Raw genomic sequence first — 17,453 nt, 5'->3', positions numbered from 1 at the left:
AATTGCCCTACTCACAGACTTTTCAAGCCAGCCACAGCCCTGCTTTATTCAAATTCCTTCATATCATTCAACAATTAAGAAAAGAAAGGTGATCATCAGGAGGGGTATGCTCTGGGGAGGGACCCCTGTTTTTCTGAGCCATGACAGTTTTTTTAGGCAGATGCATCCGTGAACTCTGTCGCACGAGGAAGTGTCTTGTGATATGATTGCGGCTTGCTAAAAAAGAGGTTTGTTCTAAGGTTCCACTGTAAACTGGGCAGTCTGCCACATGCCTGCGTACTGAGTAGTAATTCTAAGGCTGTGTATAAAAACTGTTTTTCTGTGTCTAGACAGCCACTATATGCTGCTACTTCATACTGTAGACAAGGTCTTTTTTTTTTTTTTTTTTTTTTTTTTTACAGCTGCTGGTATTTGTTTGAAAAAGTGCCTGAAAAGCAGATTATAAATAAAAAAGATAAATGTTTGCTAATGTTAAAAATGTTTTACTTAATTCACTAAGCATCTAAAATGTAAATCTTTATTCTGTATTTGGTTTGTTTTTTTTTAATGAAAATTATTTTATTAAGAGCAATAACACTTATAGGGCCATTTATCAATCGCATTATGGTGTTTTCACATGTGAAAAACATGTTAACACATGCGAAAATGTGTACATTTTTTAAAGGGGAGGGTATAGGGAGGAGTCCAGGATGGGATTTCTGAAAGTGGGCTTATTTATAAGGCCTTGTAGTAGTTAGCTATTTATGCTTCTATAGGAGGCCCACCTAGTAACTCAAGGTGAGGTTTAAGAACATAAGAAATTGCCATGCTGGGTCAGACCAAGGATCGATCAAGCCCAGCATCCTGTTTCCAACAGAGGCCGAACCTGGCAATTACCCAAACACTAAGAAGAACCCATGCTACTGATGCAATTAATAGCAGTGGCTATTCCCTAACGGGCCGATACAGTACAGTGCGCTCCGGAGCGCACTGTTAACCCACCATTGGACACGCGTTTTCGACGCGCTAGCGTTACCCCTTATTGGTTTAAATCCTTCCTACAAGACAGGTTCTATAAAGTTAAGATCAACAACTATGAATCTCAACCGATCAGTTCTAACCTTGGCGTCCCTCAAGGATCCTCTTTATCTCCGACCTTATTCAACATTTACTTGCTCCCTCTCTGTAACCTACTTTCTAAGCTAAATCTAACCCACTACCTTTATGCTGACGATGTCCAAATTCTTATTCCTATCACCAAATCCTTGCAAGAAACTCTGCACTTTTGGAACTCATGCTTCCTCTCCATATCAAATCTCCTTGCTGATCTCTGCCTAGTTCTCAATACCAACAAAACTGAATACCTCCTAATCACCCAAGAAGGCAACTACCAACTCTCCAACACACTTCCTTTGGCACCACACCCTCTATCTCCCCGGGTCAGAAACCTAGGAGTCACTATGGATAACCAACTGAATTTCAAAAGCTTTATCAATAACACCGTGAAAGAATGCTTCTTCAAACTCCAGGTCCTAAAAAGACTCAGACCCTTACTGCACCCCCAGGATTTCAGATCAGTTTTGCAAGCAATCATATTTTCTAAAATTGATTACTGCAACACTCTGTTACTTGGGCTCCCAGCTATCTCCCTAAAACCTCTACAAATGCTCCAAAATGCCACTGCCAGGATTTTAACTAAAGCAAAAAAAAGGGACCACATAACTCCAATTTTAAAAACTCTCCATTGGCTCCCTATAAAATATAGAATCATCTACAAAACCCTCTCATCCATTCATAAATCTATTTACAAAGCCTCATACCTTGACCTCGGGATCCCATTCCAGCTACATTCTTCCTCCCGTCCGTTGAGATCAGCACAAAAAGGCTCTCTAAAAACCCCTCCACTCAAAATTTCGTCAAACAAAAGAGCCCTCTCTACTGCAGGTCCGATTCACTGGAACTCTCTACCATCAGATCTCAGGCTTGAACAATGCCCCCTCACATTTAAAAAAAGACTTAAAACTTGGCTTTTCACTCAAGCCTACGACTGAGTTGTCATCACAATTCCCCCCTCCTGGACAATTTCATATCATACCACTTTGTTCAATAATTCTAGAATTAATTTTCTAAACCCTCTTGTCAATTTTTCAAATACTTTATTCATGATTGATTCATTCTAATCGCCTGTCTATAAGATTGCTGTTATTTATTGTTGTTTTAATGTTATTTATTTCAATTTTTTTCTCCAAGTTCATTTTCCTGTTCAATGTAAGAACCACATGTTAAGTCATTCCAATGTTATATGTAAACCGAAGTGATTAGTAACATTGTTACTAGAACTTCGGTATATAAAAAAAATGTTAAATAAATAAATAAATAAATTCAGTTAAGGGCCGAAAATGCCTGTCCAATCCCCCGAACCTAATAGCGCCTGCAACATGCAAATGCATGTTGATGGCCGTATTAGGTATTCCCACATGATTCAGAAAACAAAATGTGCAGCCAAGCCGCACATTTTGCTTTCAGAAATTGGCGCCTACCCAAAGGTAGGCGCTAATTTCTTCGGGCACCGAGAAAGTGCACAGAAAAGCAGTAAAAACTGCTTTTCTGTGCACCCTCCGACTTAATATCCTGGCGATATTAAGTTGGAGGTCCCGAAGGGTAAAAAAACCAGATGCTCAATTTTGCCGGCATCCGGTTTCCGAGCCCGTGGCTGTCAGCGGACTCGAGAACTGACGCCGGCAAAATTGAGCGTCGGCTGTCAAACCCGCTGACAGCCGCCGCTTCGGTCCAAAAGGAGGCGCTAGGGATGTGCTAGTGTCCCTAGCGCCTCCTTTTGCCTGTTTTTACCGCCGGGCCTCATTTAAATACAGAATCGCGTACACAGGAGAGTGGCCTGTGTGCGCGCCAGGAGAGCGGGCATTCGCTTTTTCTCCTCCCCTTTTTCTCCTCCCCTTTCAGGTAAACCCGCACTTCCCAACTGATCAAAACTATGGGGGGTGGGGCTTGAAAAGAGGTGAGGGAAGAGGTCCCAACCCAGTTAGTGGTATATGTGCGAGGGGCGGAGAATAGACAGCATCATGTTGTTTTTGGCTTCTGTGCACTCAGCCCAGACCCTTTGAATGTCTCACTAAAACTTAAGCTCTGGAAGAGACAGAGACTCCAACGCATGTTCTGAGAGAAGGGTGCTTGTTGGTACTATCGGATGACGTCACCCATGTGTAATGGCTAATTGATCCTTCTGTTTACTGAGAACCCTGCATACAGGTAAGCAAACTAAGCAGAAACACTGCTGTTTTCACATAATTACTTTTGGATAAAATAAATCAGATATTCCTTTTTTCCCATCTTGGATCTCAAGAGGGTCAACAGTCACTTGAAGGTGACTCATTTTCAAATGGAAACCTTATGCTCTGTAATAATGGTGGTACAGTTGGGGGAATTTCTGACCTTCTTGGATCTGTCAGATTTACCTTAATTTTTCCATCCGATTGGAACACCAAAGCTTTCTACGCTTTGTGGTGCCTTTTGGTCTAGCCACCGCTCCCAAAACATTTTCCAAGATTATGGTGGTGGTAGCGGTGGACTTACGAAAAGAAGAAATCCTGGTACACCCATATTTGGACAATTGGCTGAATTGAGCCAAATCTCAGGAAGAGAGCCACCTGGTGACACAAGGTGATCTCCTTATTACAGGAACTCGGTTGGGTAGTGAAAAAGAGCAAGAGCAATCTTCAACCATCCCAGTCGTTGGCATATCTAAGGGTCTGGTTTAACACGGGACAGGGCAACAAAGTGGATAAGACACCGTGTAGTCCAAAAATAACCTTTTAATTGAGTGGAGACAAAATATTCAAACAAATGCCCGACTCCGGCCGAGTTTCGCCCCAACAGGGGCTGCCTCAGGGGCTACAACAATAAATACATTTATTAATCAATAAATAGACATAATATATAAAAAATAAATAAATAAATATCACAATATTTCATAAAAGGGATACTAACGAAAGGTACTAAAAAAACATGAACACACTAGACAAAATCATTGTTAAAAAATTGATTATTGTTAAAAAATGTTACTACCTGTATGAAGAAATTCTTATTGTGAAACAAACTTCATTCAACATCTGTATGAAGATGTATGGATCTAGAGATTGATGTCTCAAGTGCGTCAGTTGATGAACATCATACGCCCGACAGTGTTGTCCAATCTACAGGTACTCGGCTTGATGGCAGCTACCCTGGAAGTGGTGCTGTGGGCAAGGGCGCATATGCATCCTCTTCAGCGCTGCCTGCTATCTCGGAAACCGCAGTCTCAGGATTATGCAGTTCGGCTCCACTTGCCAATGGAAATCTGCTCCCACAGGAGGCTCGTCTGAGAAAGGGAGTTCCTTGGTCCTCTCCAGCCTGCTTGGAACTCACGATAGATGCGAGCCTGCAAGGTTGGGGGCTCACTCTCTGGAGTTAAAGGCCCAGGGGCGATGGAATGTCAAAGAGTCCCGCTGGAACATCAATCGCCTGGAGGCCCGGGCAGTTCAGCCATAGGCTGTGGAATCCAGCGGTTTGCATGATGTCAGACAATGCGATGACTGTGGCCTATATCAATCACCAGGGAGGAACCAAGAGCCAGCAAGTGTCGCAGGAAACAGACCAGCTAATGGAATGGGCAGAAGGTCCTCTTCAGATGATCTCAACCTCTCACATTGCAGGAAAAGACAACGTAAGAGCGGACTTTCTCAGTAGGGAGAGTATAGATCCAGGAGAGTGGGTGTTGTCAGCTGAGGTGTTTCATCTAATTGTGGATCGCTGGAGCCTTCCGTTCTTAGACCTGCTGGCAACTTCTCAAAATGCGAAGGTTCCTCGCTTCTACAGTCACAGGAAAAATCCATGGTCCCTGGGAACAGAAGCTCTCGTAAAGGTCTGGCCAGAAGACAGATTGCTTTATGCCTTTCCTCCATGGCCCTTGCTGGGCAGGATAATTTGCAAGATTGAAGGCCACAGGGTGGTGCCGGACTGGCCCAGGCATCCATGGTATGCGGATTTTGATGACTCCAGGTGGAGGCCTCCCTTCATATGCTGCACATGGATCAGTTTCAGCAGGGACCTGTTATTCAGAAGAATCAGACTCTATTCTGTCTTACGGTTTGGCCCTCACAAGGGCTTGCCTGTTAAAGCGTGGTTATTCCTCTGCGGTGATTGTCACTTTACTCCGCGCTCGCAAGTTCTCCACTTCCTTGGCTTATGTGCAGGTTTGGATAATTTTTGAGGCCTGGTGTGAGGAGCGGGGTATTCTTCCTCTTTCAGTTAAGATCACTCTCATTCTGGATTTTTTTTTGCAGGATGGATTGAATAAAGTCTTGGCCCTTAATTCCTTAAAGCTGCAGGTTGCGACTCTTTCCTGTTTCAAAGGCCTGGTGAATGGTATTTTCTTGTCGTCTCATCCTGACATGGCTCGTTTTTTGAAGGGCATGAAGTACCTTAGGTTCTCCCTTGAGGGTTACCGGTTCCATTGTTGGATTAAGGAGGTGTATGTTGATGCTGGAAAGCTGTTGCCTACTCATGTTAGGGCTTATTCTATTAGGGCTCAGGCAGTTCCATGGGCACAGTTAGTCTGTTCTCTCCCTTCGATATCTGCCGAGCTGCGACATGGTCCTCCTTATGCACTTTTTCCAGGTTTTATCGTCTGGATGTAAAAGTCCAGGAGGATGCAGCCTTTGCATGTATGGTGTTGACCGGACCGCGGGCAGCCTCCCATCCTGTTGGGGAGTAACTTTGGTACATTTCACTGGTCTTGAGTCCATCTGTCTACACAATGGGGCAGATTTTAAAAGCCCTGCTCGCATAAATCCGCCCGGATTTACGCGAGCAGGGCCCTCGCGCGCCGGTGCGCCTATTTTGCATAGGCCGCCGGCGCGCGCAGAGCCCCGGGACGCGCGCAAGTCCCGGGGTTTTTTGAAGGGGGCGTGTCGGGGCGGGGCCGAACGACCCAGCGTTTCGGGGGCGGGACGTTGCGTTTCGGGGGCGGGACGGGGGGCGTGGCGCCGGCCCGGGGGCGTGGTCGAGGCCTCCGGACCAGTCCCCTGGTCGGATGACGGTGCGCCAGCAGTCCGCTGGCGCGCGTAGATTTAAGTCTGCTTCTCGCAGGCATAAATCTAGGGACAAAGGTAAGGGGGGGTTTAGATAAGGCCGGGGGGGTGGGTTAGGTAGGGGAAGGGAGGGGAGGGCGAAAGAAAGTTCCCTCTGAGGCCGCTCCGATTTCGGAGCGGCCTCGGAGGGAACGGAGGCAGGCTGCGCGGCTTGGCACACGCAGGCTGCCCAAAATCGGCAGCCTTGCGCACGCCGATCCAGGATTTTATAAGATATGCGCGGCTATGCGCGTATCTTATAAAATTCTGCGTACTTTTGTTTGTGCCTGCTGCGTGAACAAAAGTACGCGATCACGCTTTTTTTTTTTTTTAAATCTACCCCAATAGGAAAATATATATATATATATATACACACACTGCAGTGATCCCAGCCTGCCAGTGTTCTCTTCAAAAGTAACTGTGGATAGACTAGCAAAAAACTTGATTAAAAACATGATTAAAAACAGATAACCAGAACTGTAATCAACCAACTCTAAACACTGAACTCACAAGATTCTAGGTACCCCAAGCTAGGGACTGGATGAACACTTACCAGTAATCCCTTGGGACCCAGAGCCCCACAGGAGGACTATTGACACACTCAAGCGGCAGCTGAGGGTGGGAAGCTGAGTCCATCTGTCTATACTAAGGAAAACAAAATGATCAGGTAAGTAATTTCTCCATTTTGGGAAAATCACTTCACCAAAAAAGTGCAACTATTTAACCAGAAAACTAACTTCATATCTTTAATGGTGTTAAGACTTTTTTTTTACTTGAATAGCTATGGAGTTTAAGAAACTAAGCAGTGCCGCACTGGGTCAAATCAAAGGTCCGTTCAGCCCATCATCCTGTCTCTAACCGTGGCTAATCCAGGTCCCAAGAACCTGGCAGGATCCCAAAGAGCTCCGGGGGGAGGGAAAACACCTACTGTACCTGAATGTAATTAGCCTTGACCTATCGACTAAAAGGCATGAACTAAATACGCAATAAATAGATCCAATCCTTCCTACTTACAACCAGTGGTTTCCCAAGTCTATATGGCTAATGTTTTCCTCACCGTTTGGGCAGTTCAGTCCCCACAAATGGATTATGCCCTTCTGTCAGCAGATGGAAACAGAGCAAAAGCTGACATCATGGCCTTATAGTCCCACCCTGACATAAGCCCAGCAGTATTCTCAATCTCCAGCAGATGGTGGACATGCATTTCCCTTCAGGGGATTGCTTGGGAGTAAAAAAAAAACCAAAAAAGGAAGAAGTTGGAAAGGAGATAGATGAGATGTCCTTATAGCACCACTATATATTGCTCTTGGCAAGATTCACTACCCAGCCTAGTTCCTGTAGCAAGGTAACCACCCTTTAGGAGGCGCGAAGACTCTCTTCTACATCCTTGGTTCAAATCAACCAGTCGATGTGCTGTAATTTGCAGCCATCTCAAAGTATTTTGGGGTTAGGTTTGATATAAAGCAGGGCAGAATATTTCTGCCAGAGTTTTGGATCCACACATTGATGGTGCAGGTTCGATTCTTGCAGAACTCTATTCGTCTGACCGTGCGGTCTTATCTGCAGGTCCTGTGGTTGGCTGCTGCATTGGGAATGGTTCCCTGGGCGAGGGCTCATATGCGCCCTCTTCAACACTCATTGCTCTCCCAATGGAGTCTGCAGTCACAGAACTATGTGGTGAGGCTGATCCTTCCATTAGAGATGAGGTCTCAGTTGGACTGGTGGTTATATGCAGATCATTTCAGGAAGGGAATTTCCCTGAAGACACCAGATTGCTTGGTGCTCAAGACAGATATGAGCCTCTGGAGCTGGGGGCCTCGCTATCGGGAGCTGATGGTACAAGAGTGTTGGAATTCTACATCTACAGTCTGGAGGCACGAGTGGTTCGTTTAGCGTGCCTGCAGTTCTCCCACTTTTGAAGGGGACAAAGATGAAGCTGAGTACCGTCTTTTGCGTTAATTGGATGTTAAGCGTCATTTACTATGGTACTTGGAGATGACTAAAACTGTTTGGAAGTCTGATCGCCTGTTTGTGCTCCAAAGTGGACGTAAACAGGGAGCACCAGCAATGCGGGCAATGATAGCCCCCTGGGTTAAGGAAGGGATTACAGCAGCCTATGTGGCTGCTCAGGTTGCATTACTGAAACAAGTTAGGCCGCATTCCATGAGGGCTCAGGCGGCATTGTGGGCGGAACTTCGTTTTGTTGCCTGCCGAGCATTGACATGGTCGTCTTTGCACACCTTTTCCACGCATTACCGCTTGGATGTTAGGGCTAGGAAGGACACCATGTTTGTGTGGGCAGTATTGATTGGACTGCTGGCATCCTCCTGCCCTTCTGGAGATTAGCTTTGCTACATCCCACTCATGAGGATTGACCTGCCCAAATGCTGAGGAAGAAGAAATTACTACTTACCTGCTAATTTCCTTTCCTCTACTAAAGGCAGGTCAATCCCCGACCCACCCTCAGCTGCCAATGTTTTAGTTTGTGGTTAGCCTTTCTTCAGGCGAGCTATGCAGAATGTGATTCCTGCTCTTTGTTGAAAACTGGTAAGTGGCTTCTCTAGCCCTTAGTTTACTAGCTATGTTCCATCTTTTGGCTGAGCTCGGTGTTCCTGTTGGTTGGGAAACATGAATGGTTGATTGTTAATAGTAATGTTCAAGTATAATAAGTTTTGTCCACAGTTTGGTTTTTCCAGAGAATACTGGCAGACTGATGTCGTGACGGGACTATATGGCCATGACGTCGGCTTTTGCTCCATCTACATCTACTGGTAAATGTGCATAACCCACTCATGGGGACTGACTTGCTCTTACTAGAGGAAAGGAAATTATCAGGTAAGTAGTAATTTTCTCCTTATGGACTTTTCTTCCAGGAACTTGTCCAAACCCTTTTAAACCCAGGTACACTAACTGCTTTCATCACATCCTTTGGCAACTATTCTACAGTTTAGGGACACTAGTGAGCACCAAAGAAGATGGCTGCTTAGATAATCTGTTTCATGACTACTGTAAATCTACTTTTTTTTTTTTTTTTTCAAAGTGTGAACTTTGTCACTTCCTAAAGATCTAAGTGTTGTCCCAGCAGGATGTCTAGCAGTAAGAACAGCAAGTCTGAAGCTGCTTTTACTCTAAAGACCGGCACTAAAAGATCAAAGCATGATCCTCACACTCCAGAGAAAATGGCATCTACCAAGGAGCTATGCAGCAAAGCTGACACTATAGGGCAATGCAATAACTTGTGGGTTAAAACTTTGCACTGAAACTCTGTGCACAGTTTAAAATATATATATTTTTTAACTCCCAGTGCAATAAGCTAATAGTATGCTAATGCAAAGGGAGTTAAAGTGTGATGACTGGAAAATGTGCGCATAAACCTAAGTTAAAATGTGCACTTAGCACAGGCTGACCATGCATTTTAAACTTGGAGGAGTCTCTCAGCTGCGATTTATGTGTATAAAACATATTTTGTGTGCAAAAAGGGATAGATTTAAAAAATGCGCACACGCGTCCATGTGCGCACGCTACCTGGCACACACACACGGACACCCGATTTTTATAACGTGCGCGCATGTAATAAAATCGGGGGTCAGCGCACGCAAGGGAGTGCACACTTGTACATTCTGTGCGTGCTGACGCCTGCGGCCTTCCTCAGTTCCCTTCAGTTTCGGAGCGGACTGGGAGGGAACTTCCCAACCCCATATACTAACCTCCTTTCCCCTTGCCCTAACCTAGCCCCTCCCCCAAAAACGTTCTTACCTTTTGCTCCTTCCTCGGGGCAGGTGCAGGTTGCGCGTGCCAGTAGCCTGCCGGCACACGATCCCCCAGCACAGTGGCAAATGGCCGCTGTGCTGAGGGCCTCTAGCGACGCCCTGTCCCCTCCCCGCCCCTTTCCCAAAGCCCCGGGACTTGCGCGCATGGCTGGGTCTTTGAAAATAGGCCTGGTGCGCGTAAGGCCACCTACACGCATAGGCCTTTTAAAATCTATCCCAAAATGTTTTATATGTAGAAAACATGCTTTATGTGTGCAGAGCATATTTTCTGCACACAAATCCCAATTACAGATTTCGGTGTCAGAAACTTTACTCCACCTCTGACCAGGAGTAAAATTTCCAGCACTAAGAAAACCTGACTTTAGCCAGCGTATCTCTCTGTATTGTTTGTATCTTCATTTGTTTTAAGCGAACCTTCAAGTTTTAAGTCAAAAAAATTTCCCAGCAAAGCAATACTCACAGATCCTGTTTACTCATCAGCTGAGGTGGATTCTGCTCTCAGTACTCCTTCAGGATTGTTTACTTTTTGGATTGTTTTGTTTTGTTTGGTTCCGGTCACAGTTAATTTATTCAGGAAATTAAATGCCCATAAGCCAGTCATATGAAAGTCTCCTGTTTTTATTGTGATGCATTAATTTCAGTTTTAGGGCACACAAGATACCCAATCTTATTAGACTCTGGCCAGGGTATTAAGATCTTCCCAATATGCAGTGTTCTCCATCCCAGCAGTAGGAACTGGGAAGTTGACTCAGATAAGGCAAAGGGCTTTGCTTCTATTAGACCAATTTTCAAAAGATTTGGAGCTAGGTGTCTAAATTGTCCCTTTTGAAAATTTACCAAGTTTTAGCACCTTCATTTAGGTGTCTATTTGCATTTGTATTTTGCATTTGCATGTTGTGGGTGAGGAAAAGAGGTGCTGTCAGATTGTGGAGAAAAAATGTTAGGCACTTAGTGCAGATTTCTTACACTTGGATGGCCAAATGTAGGTGCTGCTAGAGCAGCCGAAGGTTTGGCCATCCAGTCCTCCCTTCATCTGCAGCATATAAAAGTGAAGCCAGGAGGAGAGGGCCCAGCATCCTCTCTGTAAACCTTAATTTGCTTGGGATTTCCATGCGAGGGAGCAAAGCAGGATGCACAGTTTTACACGCACATTTTTTTTTGTGCACAAAACTCCTTGCTGCATCAGGAGTAACGCGCACAAAAAATGTGTCTTCAAGTGAGGGTAAAACTGTGCTCTGCTGAATGCCCTTTATTATGTATGAATAAGTTAACCAGAATTACCCATGATATTATTTGTGAGATCAAAAAGAATGTAACTGATCTTAATACACAATTCCAGCATTTTCAGGTGTATGTTCAGATGACTGAAACATGGGTAGATAGCTGAAAAGTCTGAGCAAGCACAATTTTAAAAAAAAAGTGGATTAGCTGCAGCAAGATTTGGATGATTTATCCAATTTAAATCGCAGGAATAATATCTACTTCCTGAGCATCATGAAGATGCATGCATGATCTTTTTTTTTTTTGAAGATTGGATAGCAAATTATTAAATTTGCAATTTACTAAGGACTTTTGAAATTGAATATGCTCACTAGGTCCCCTCACATCTTAAAAATGCACATTACCTGAAGCCACTTGCAAAACTATTAACGTATCCTCAAGTGCTTGAGATTTTGTCAGTGACTTATCTGAAGTCGTCTTTGGTCCATGAAAGGAAGAAAATGCTTATTGTTCCTCACTTGATTTGAAAAAGCTTTATGCCAGAGCACGGTATTTTTCGATAAGTGGTCAGTTTAAGAATTTGGGAGCTCGATACGGGATTAATGTATCCTGCTTGTATGCGGGTTAAAGTGAACAGTTCCACCCAAACTTTTGATGTACCTGAAGAATTGCAGTCATTCATTGAGGAAAGAGCTGGACAAACACTTGGCTCAAACTGCCAGAGCACCGAGATTTTCAGCTCTTTATCATCCTTATTAGCTGGATAAGTGATCCTCAATGCTGAAACTCTTCATCGATATCCTTTTTTTTCCACATAATCTTTTGAACATATACGTTCAGATAATTGCTGTACTGCTGTTTGGGAGATGTTTAGAGATTTGTTCATGTTTGGTTCTGTAGATTTTGTTTGTTCTGAATTGATGAAAATTTAGAAATATAGATATTGTGTTTGTGGGTACTGGATGTTTTTGGGGTTTTTTTTTCTTTACTTGTAACTATCAGTATATTGTTGGGCTATTAACATTTGTAGGTTGTTTAAACTAAATTGACATTATGTGATTATCATTTTCTATGTGTAATTCTAATGATATTATAAAGATGAGTTCTCAGGACTCTATTTTACTTAGGTCCACTTGATCCAGTGTCTTGCGTTCTGTTTAACTATACTTTTGTTAGTGTTCACTGTTTTGGTTCTGTGGCTTATTTTTCTTTCTGCTATTAGTCGGGGTATGTGTAGAAATCTAATGATTTATGTTTTATTGCAAGAAATGTGTTCTTAAAATTTAGATGTTTCAATGCATCATCTTAAGTATGTGAATGAGATCATTAGCATTAAGTGACACACAAGTCAATTCTGAGCTTTTAGCCACAATTATCAGTAGCCCGATTAAGCGAAATAAACTTTTGAATTATGTTAAGTCTAAACCTGAGGTGGTTATATTTCAGGAAACCCATCTTTCTGCAACAGAATCTTTAAAATTAAAAGTGGATGGATTGGTGAGATGGCTTTTTCTACTGCTTTGAATAAGAAGAATGGTATTACTATCCTTTTTCATAAGTCCTTAGATGCTCAGATTTTGATTCAAACATCTGACCTAGAGGGAAGTTGGATAAGGTTCTAGTCTCAATTGTAGAAAAATCATGGTGTTTTTTGTTTTGTTTTTGGGTTTTTTTTGCCCCTACCTCTGACAACCAGATTTTTTTTTCATGATATTATATCTGATGTTTTTGAATGCACAGATATTCATTATTAAAAACATAAGACTTGCCATACTGGTTTAAACCAAAGCTCCATGAAGCCCAGTATCCTATTTCAAACAATGACCAATCCAGGTCACAAGTACCTGGCAGGATTCCAAAAGATCAATAGATTCCATTGTGCTTATCCCAGTGATAAGCAATGGATTTCTGCAACTCCACTGTATTAATTTGCAGGAATTTTAATCAGATTTTAGATTCTATTATAGATAAGCAATAAAACAGTAACTTAACCACATCGAAATTTAAATTACTGTAGTCTGTTCATGGTCATGGATTAGTTGACCCCTTTTCATCCATTCAGAAAAAACAAAATCTGCAGACCCCATCATGAACAAGTCTCTAAACATCTCCTGAACAGCAGTATGCTCTCCAAGATAAGGATAAAGTACAGCAATTATCTGATATGTTAAAAAGATTATGTGGGGGGAAAAAGGATATCCATGAAGAGTTTTAGCATTGAAGATCACTTATCCAGCTAATAAGGATGATAGAGCTGAAATAATCTTGGTGCTCTGGCAGTTTAAGTCCCTCAATTAATGACTGCAATTCTTCAGGTACATCAAAAGTTTAGGTGGAACTGTTCACTTTAACCCACATACAAGCAGGGTATATTAATCCATATTGAGCTCCCAAATTCTTAAACTGACCACTCGTATTTGAAAAAGCTTTATACCACAGCACAGTATTTTTCGACAAGTGAAGAACAATAAGAATTTTCTTCCTTTCATGGACCAACAAATATTTTCAGGTAAGTCACTGACAAAAACTATACACTTGATCCCTGGAGATTACTACAACCCACTGCAAAAGGGATTCTTTCCCATCATGCTTACTCAAGAATTAACCATGTGTTGTTTTTTTTTTCACTGTGTAAAGATGTCATTCCCTATGTCTCATCCTTACCCTGGAACATCCCCTGAAATGCCCATAACATATTTTGCTAAATTTTAGAGAAATTGAAAAGTCAGCAATTAGCTGGATAACTCACTAGTTAATACTTTTTTTTTTTTTAATTTTCAAATTTTCACATAATTACATGTAATACTTTCTCAAAGAATTGGGTAAATATACCCAAAAAGTATATATATATCACATATATAACTCTACCTATATATTTATACATTACGCAGAATATATTAACCTAAATATAGGCAATATGGGGGCAAAAGAAACGAAGAGCGAAGAAAACAAATCCTTACAAAGATAAGTAATCGATAGGTTCTAGCAACATTATCACATTAAGTCAATCCTTCAGTGGGGGTACTATGTGAGTGACCAATCAGAAAATCCCTGAGCTGGTCAGATTCAAAAAACACATAGTTGTTGTTCATATACCTAACACAGCACTTACTAGGATATTTTAAAACATATCGGACACCTAGACTTAGGACCCTCTCTCTCATTGTAAGAAATTCCTTCTACGGTTTTGTGTTAGTTTTACTACATCTGGATACATCTAAATTTGTGCTCCATAAAACAGAGCCTGCCTGTGTCTAAGAAACAATTTCAAAATATGGTTTCGGTCTGAGACAAAGGCAAACGATACTAACATGGATTTCCTTTCCTTAACTTCTGAGTCTATAGATAATTCCAAGAGTTCAGATATATCCAAGGTGTCTCTCCCTTCTTCTTCTCCTCCACTTCCTCTTTGAGGTAGGTAGTATATTTTTGTACAAACAGATAAATGTGTTTCATATATGTCTTGAATAATTCAATTGGGGAGATCTTTCTTATAACAGGAAAATTTATTACTCTTAGATTCAATATTCTTAAAATATTCTCCATCTTTTCCATTCTCTTCTCAAAAACCAAATCAGTCTTAATGATGTTTTGTTGTACAGATTCAACTCTAGATATCCTTTCTTCGTGATTTTCAAACTTAAGATTATAAGTACCAATCAAATTATTATTTATCATTGTTTGGTTTTTGGTTTCTATTACTGTGTTTGCCAGCGATTTCAGTGTGGCCTCAATTGCCTTCAGGGCAGACCAAACATTGCCCAAGGAAATACTTTCAGGCTGGCCCAAATTTATACTCACTGTCTCTGGGTCTAGCTGGGCTCCTCTCACCTCCCCATCGGTTCCCTTCTGCATTTCAGCCTTCGTTGTTGCTGTAGGCTGCGTCAGGCTCCATTCTCCCAAGGAGCCATACCTCTGCACAGGGCGAATATCTCCATAATCCGGGGTGCTCGCGATTCCCGCAGCCATCTCTCCTTCTCCCCCGGCAGCGATTTCCACCCGAATCGCTTCCTCAAGCTCTCGGTGTACTCCACTTCAGGCGCTTGTTGTTGCAAAGGAGTCTTTGACCTGTGTAGGATGCACTGGTCTGACTGGCTCGCCAGGGCTCAGGGTGACATCCAGGGTCAGAGGGGACATGTTCGCTCAACTACTGTCCCCCCAGCGACCAGCCCTAACGGCGTCCGTGTTGCTCTGTCGAAGAAGCCCTCTATTCGTCTCTGGAAGGGGTCTGTCTCAGGTAAGCTTGTCAATGTTCCCCTGACTTTCCCCTTCCTCTTTGTATGTGGCATTTTTATCCAAAGAAAAGTATTATAAGAAACAGACACCAAGAGCCTGCTTCCTCGGCGTCCTATCGAGCGGCCATCTTGCCCCCGCCAAGTTAATACTTTTTTAATATTGGTCTCCCTGAGTGTGATATTTAGTGCTGCATAGCTGGATAAGTTAAGACTTAGCCACTGCTACTTAGCTGTATGAAAATCTGGTCCTGCTGAATGGCCGCCACTTATCCAGATAACTAGTTTGCTGGCTAAGTAGCTAGCTAAGTGGGGGGTGAACCAGACGCATTTCAGGGAGGAGCCGACTTAACCGGATAAGTTATCCAACTAACTCTGATATTCAGAGTTTGCTGGATAACTTATCTGTCTAAGCCTAATTTGCCCCTAGGGAAGTCCTAGAGCTAGCTGGATAAACATATTCATCTAACTTTAAGATATCTGGATATATTCAGTGACGTGGCCACACCAATGAATATATGGGCTATGTTAGCCAGGTAAGTTTATCTAGCTAACTAACATGAGGCACACAGCAGCTGAAATGGACCTTCAAGTTTTTAAATTGTTAAAGCCTAAAGACAAAAATGATCTAGTTTTAATTCTAAAAGCTAGAAGACCCAGGAATTACTAAATTACCCAACAAACTCTCTTCTCTCGCAAGTTTTAAGTAAAAAAAACAATTTCCCAGCAAAGCAATATTCACAGATCCTGTTTACTCATCAGCAGAGGCGGATTTCGCTCTCAGTACTCCTTCTTCAGGATTGTTTACTTTTTGGATTGTTTTGTTTGGTTCCAGTCATAGTGAATTTATTCAGGAAATTACATCCCCATAAGTCAATCATATGAAAGTTTCATCTTTTTATTGTGATGCATTAATTTACTCGCTAACCTAAAGTTAACTCACTACCTCTATGCGGACGACATCCAGATCCTCATCCCTATCACAGAGTCTCTTCACAAAACTTGGTCTCATTGGATAGCTGCCTTCAATCAATCAACCAACTTCTTACCAGCCTCAACCTCATCCTCAATACCAACAAGACAGAGATCCTTCTAATAGCTCAGGACAACAACAACGTTCTCAACTCCCCAAGTTCTTCCCAACTATCCAAAACAGTTAATCACTCACCACATGTGAGAGACCTGGGTGTTCTGCTCGACAACCAGCTCAACCTGAAAAAATTCGTAAATAACACCACCAAAGAATGCTTTTTCGAATTGCAGGTACTAAGAAAACTAAAACCACTCCTACACCTCCGAGACTTCCGCTTGGTGCTCCAATCCATCATCTTGTCTAAAGTTGATTACTGAAACTCCCTTCTTCTGGGTCTACCTGCTAACACCACTAAACCTTTTCAGATGGTCCAGAACGCGACTGCCAGGATTTTCACCAATGCTAATAAAAGAGAACACATCACCCCCATCCTTCAGAACCTTCACTGGTTACCAATTAAATTCAGGATTCTCTTTAAAGCCCTCATGTTGATCCACAAGGCCTTGCATAATATCTCCCCCCCTCAATCTAACCTTCCAACTACGGCTGCACATCTTGAACAGACCCGTCAGAAGAGCATACAAAGACACTTTGTATACCCCACCTGCTAAAACCTCATTAAGGAAGCGTGCCCTTTCCACAGCTGGTCCTCCCCTTTGGAACTCACTCGCTCCCTCCGGACCTCCGCCAAGAACCCTGCCCTCTAGTTTTCAAAAAGAAGCTGAAAACATGGCTTTTCAGCCAGGCCTTTTCGGAGAGATAATCCTCTCACTGAGGCTTCTCTGGTCATGTCTAACTATAGACTAGTTTTTCGACTCTAAGCCCTCTTAATTATACCTGCACTCCATATATCTCCCAGCTCTTTAACTACACCAGGAGCCAGAGACTACATTTAATTCCTTAACCTAGCTGCGGATCAAAACGTAGCCAGAAGTCACTTAGTCCCTCTATGAACTTGTAAGTTAAACGTTCTTAATGCATTACTGTTTGATTTCTTCCCTTTTAATTTGCCCGCTAGTTAAGTTAGCTCTACCAGTTATCCATCAGTTACTACAGTTTTCCCGTTACTATGGCGTTCACCAAAAGTTTATTT

General features: G+C 42.7%; 1 protein-coding gene across 5 annotated transcripts in view; it reads left to right on the top strand.

The window, feature by feature from the left end:
- SMOX (spermine oxidase) overlaps positions 1-17,453 on the top strand; it is a 142,833-nt gene that overhangs the window by 73,707 nt on the left and 51,673 nt on the right. For 4 of the 5 annotated variants that reach the window (XM_029593407.1, XM_029593426.1, XM_029593416.1 and 1 more), the window contains one exon: positions 14,441-14,509. The exons of the other annotated variant lie outside the window; for it this stretch is intronic. In XM_029593407.1, coding sequence (XP_029449267.1) covers positions 14,441-14,509 — 69 coding nt within the window. The remainder of the gene's footprint in view (positions 1-14,440; positions 14,510-17,453) is intronic. 5 annotated transcript variants of the gene reach the window in all.

Source organism: Rhinatrema bivittatum, chromosome 1 (genome assembly GCF_901001135.1).
Source record: "Rhinatrema bivittatum chromosome 1, aRhiBiv1.1, whole genome shotgun sequence".
Lineage (NCBI taxonomy): Eukaryota > Metazoa > Chordata > Amphibia > Gymnophiona > Rhinatrematidae > Rhinatrema > Rhinatrema bivittatum.
The sequence above is the reverse complement of the archived record's forward strand: the minus strand, read 5'-3'. Positions and strand labels throughout refer to the sequence as shown.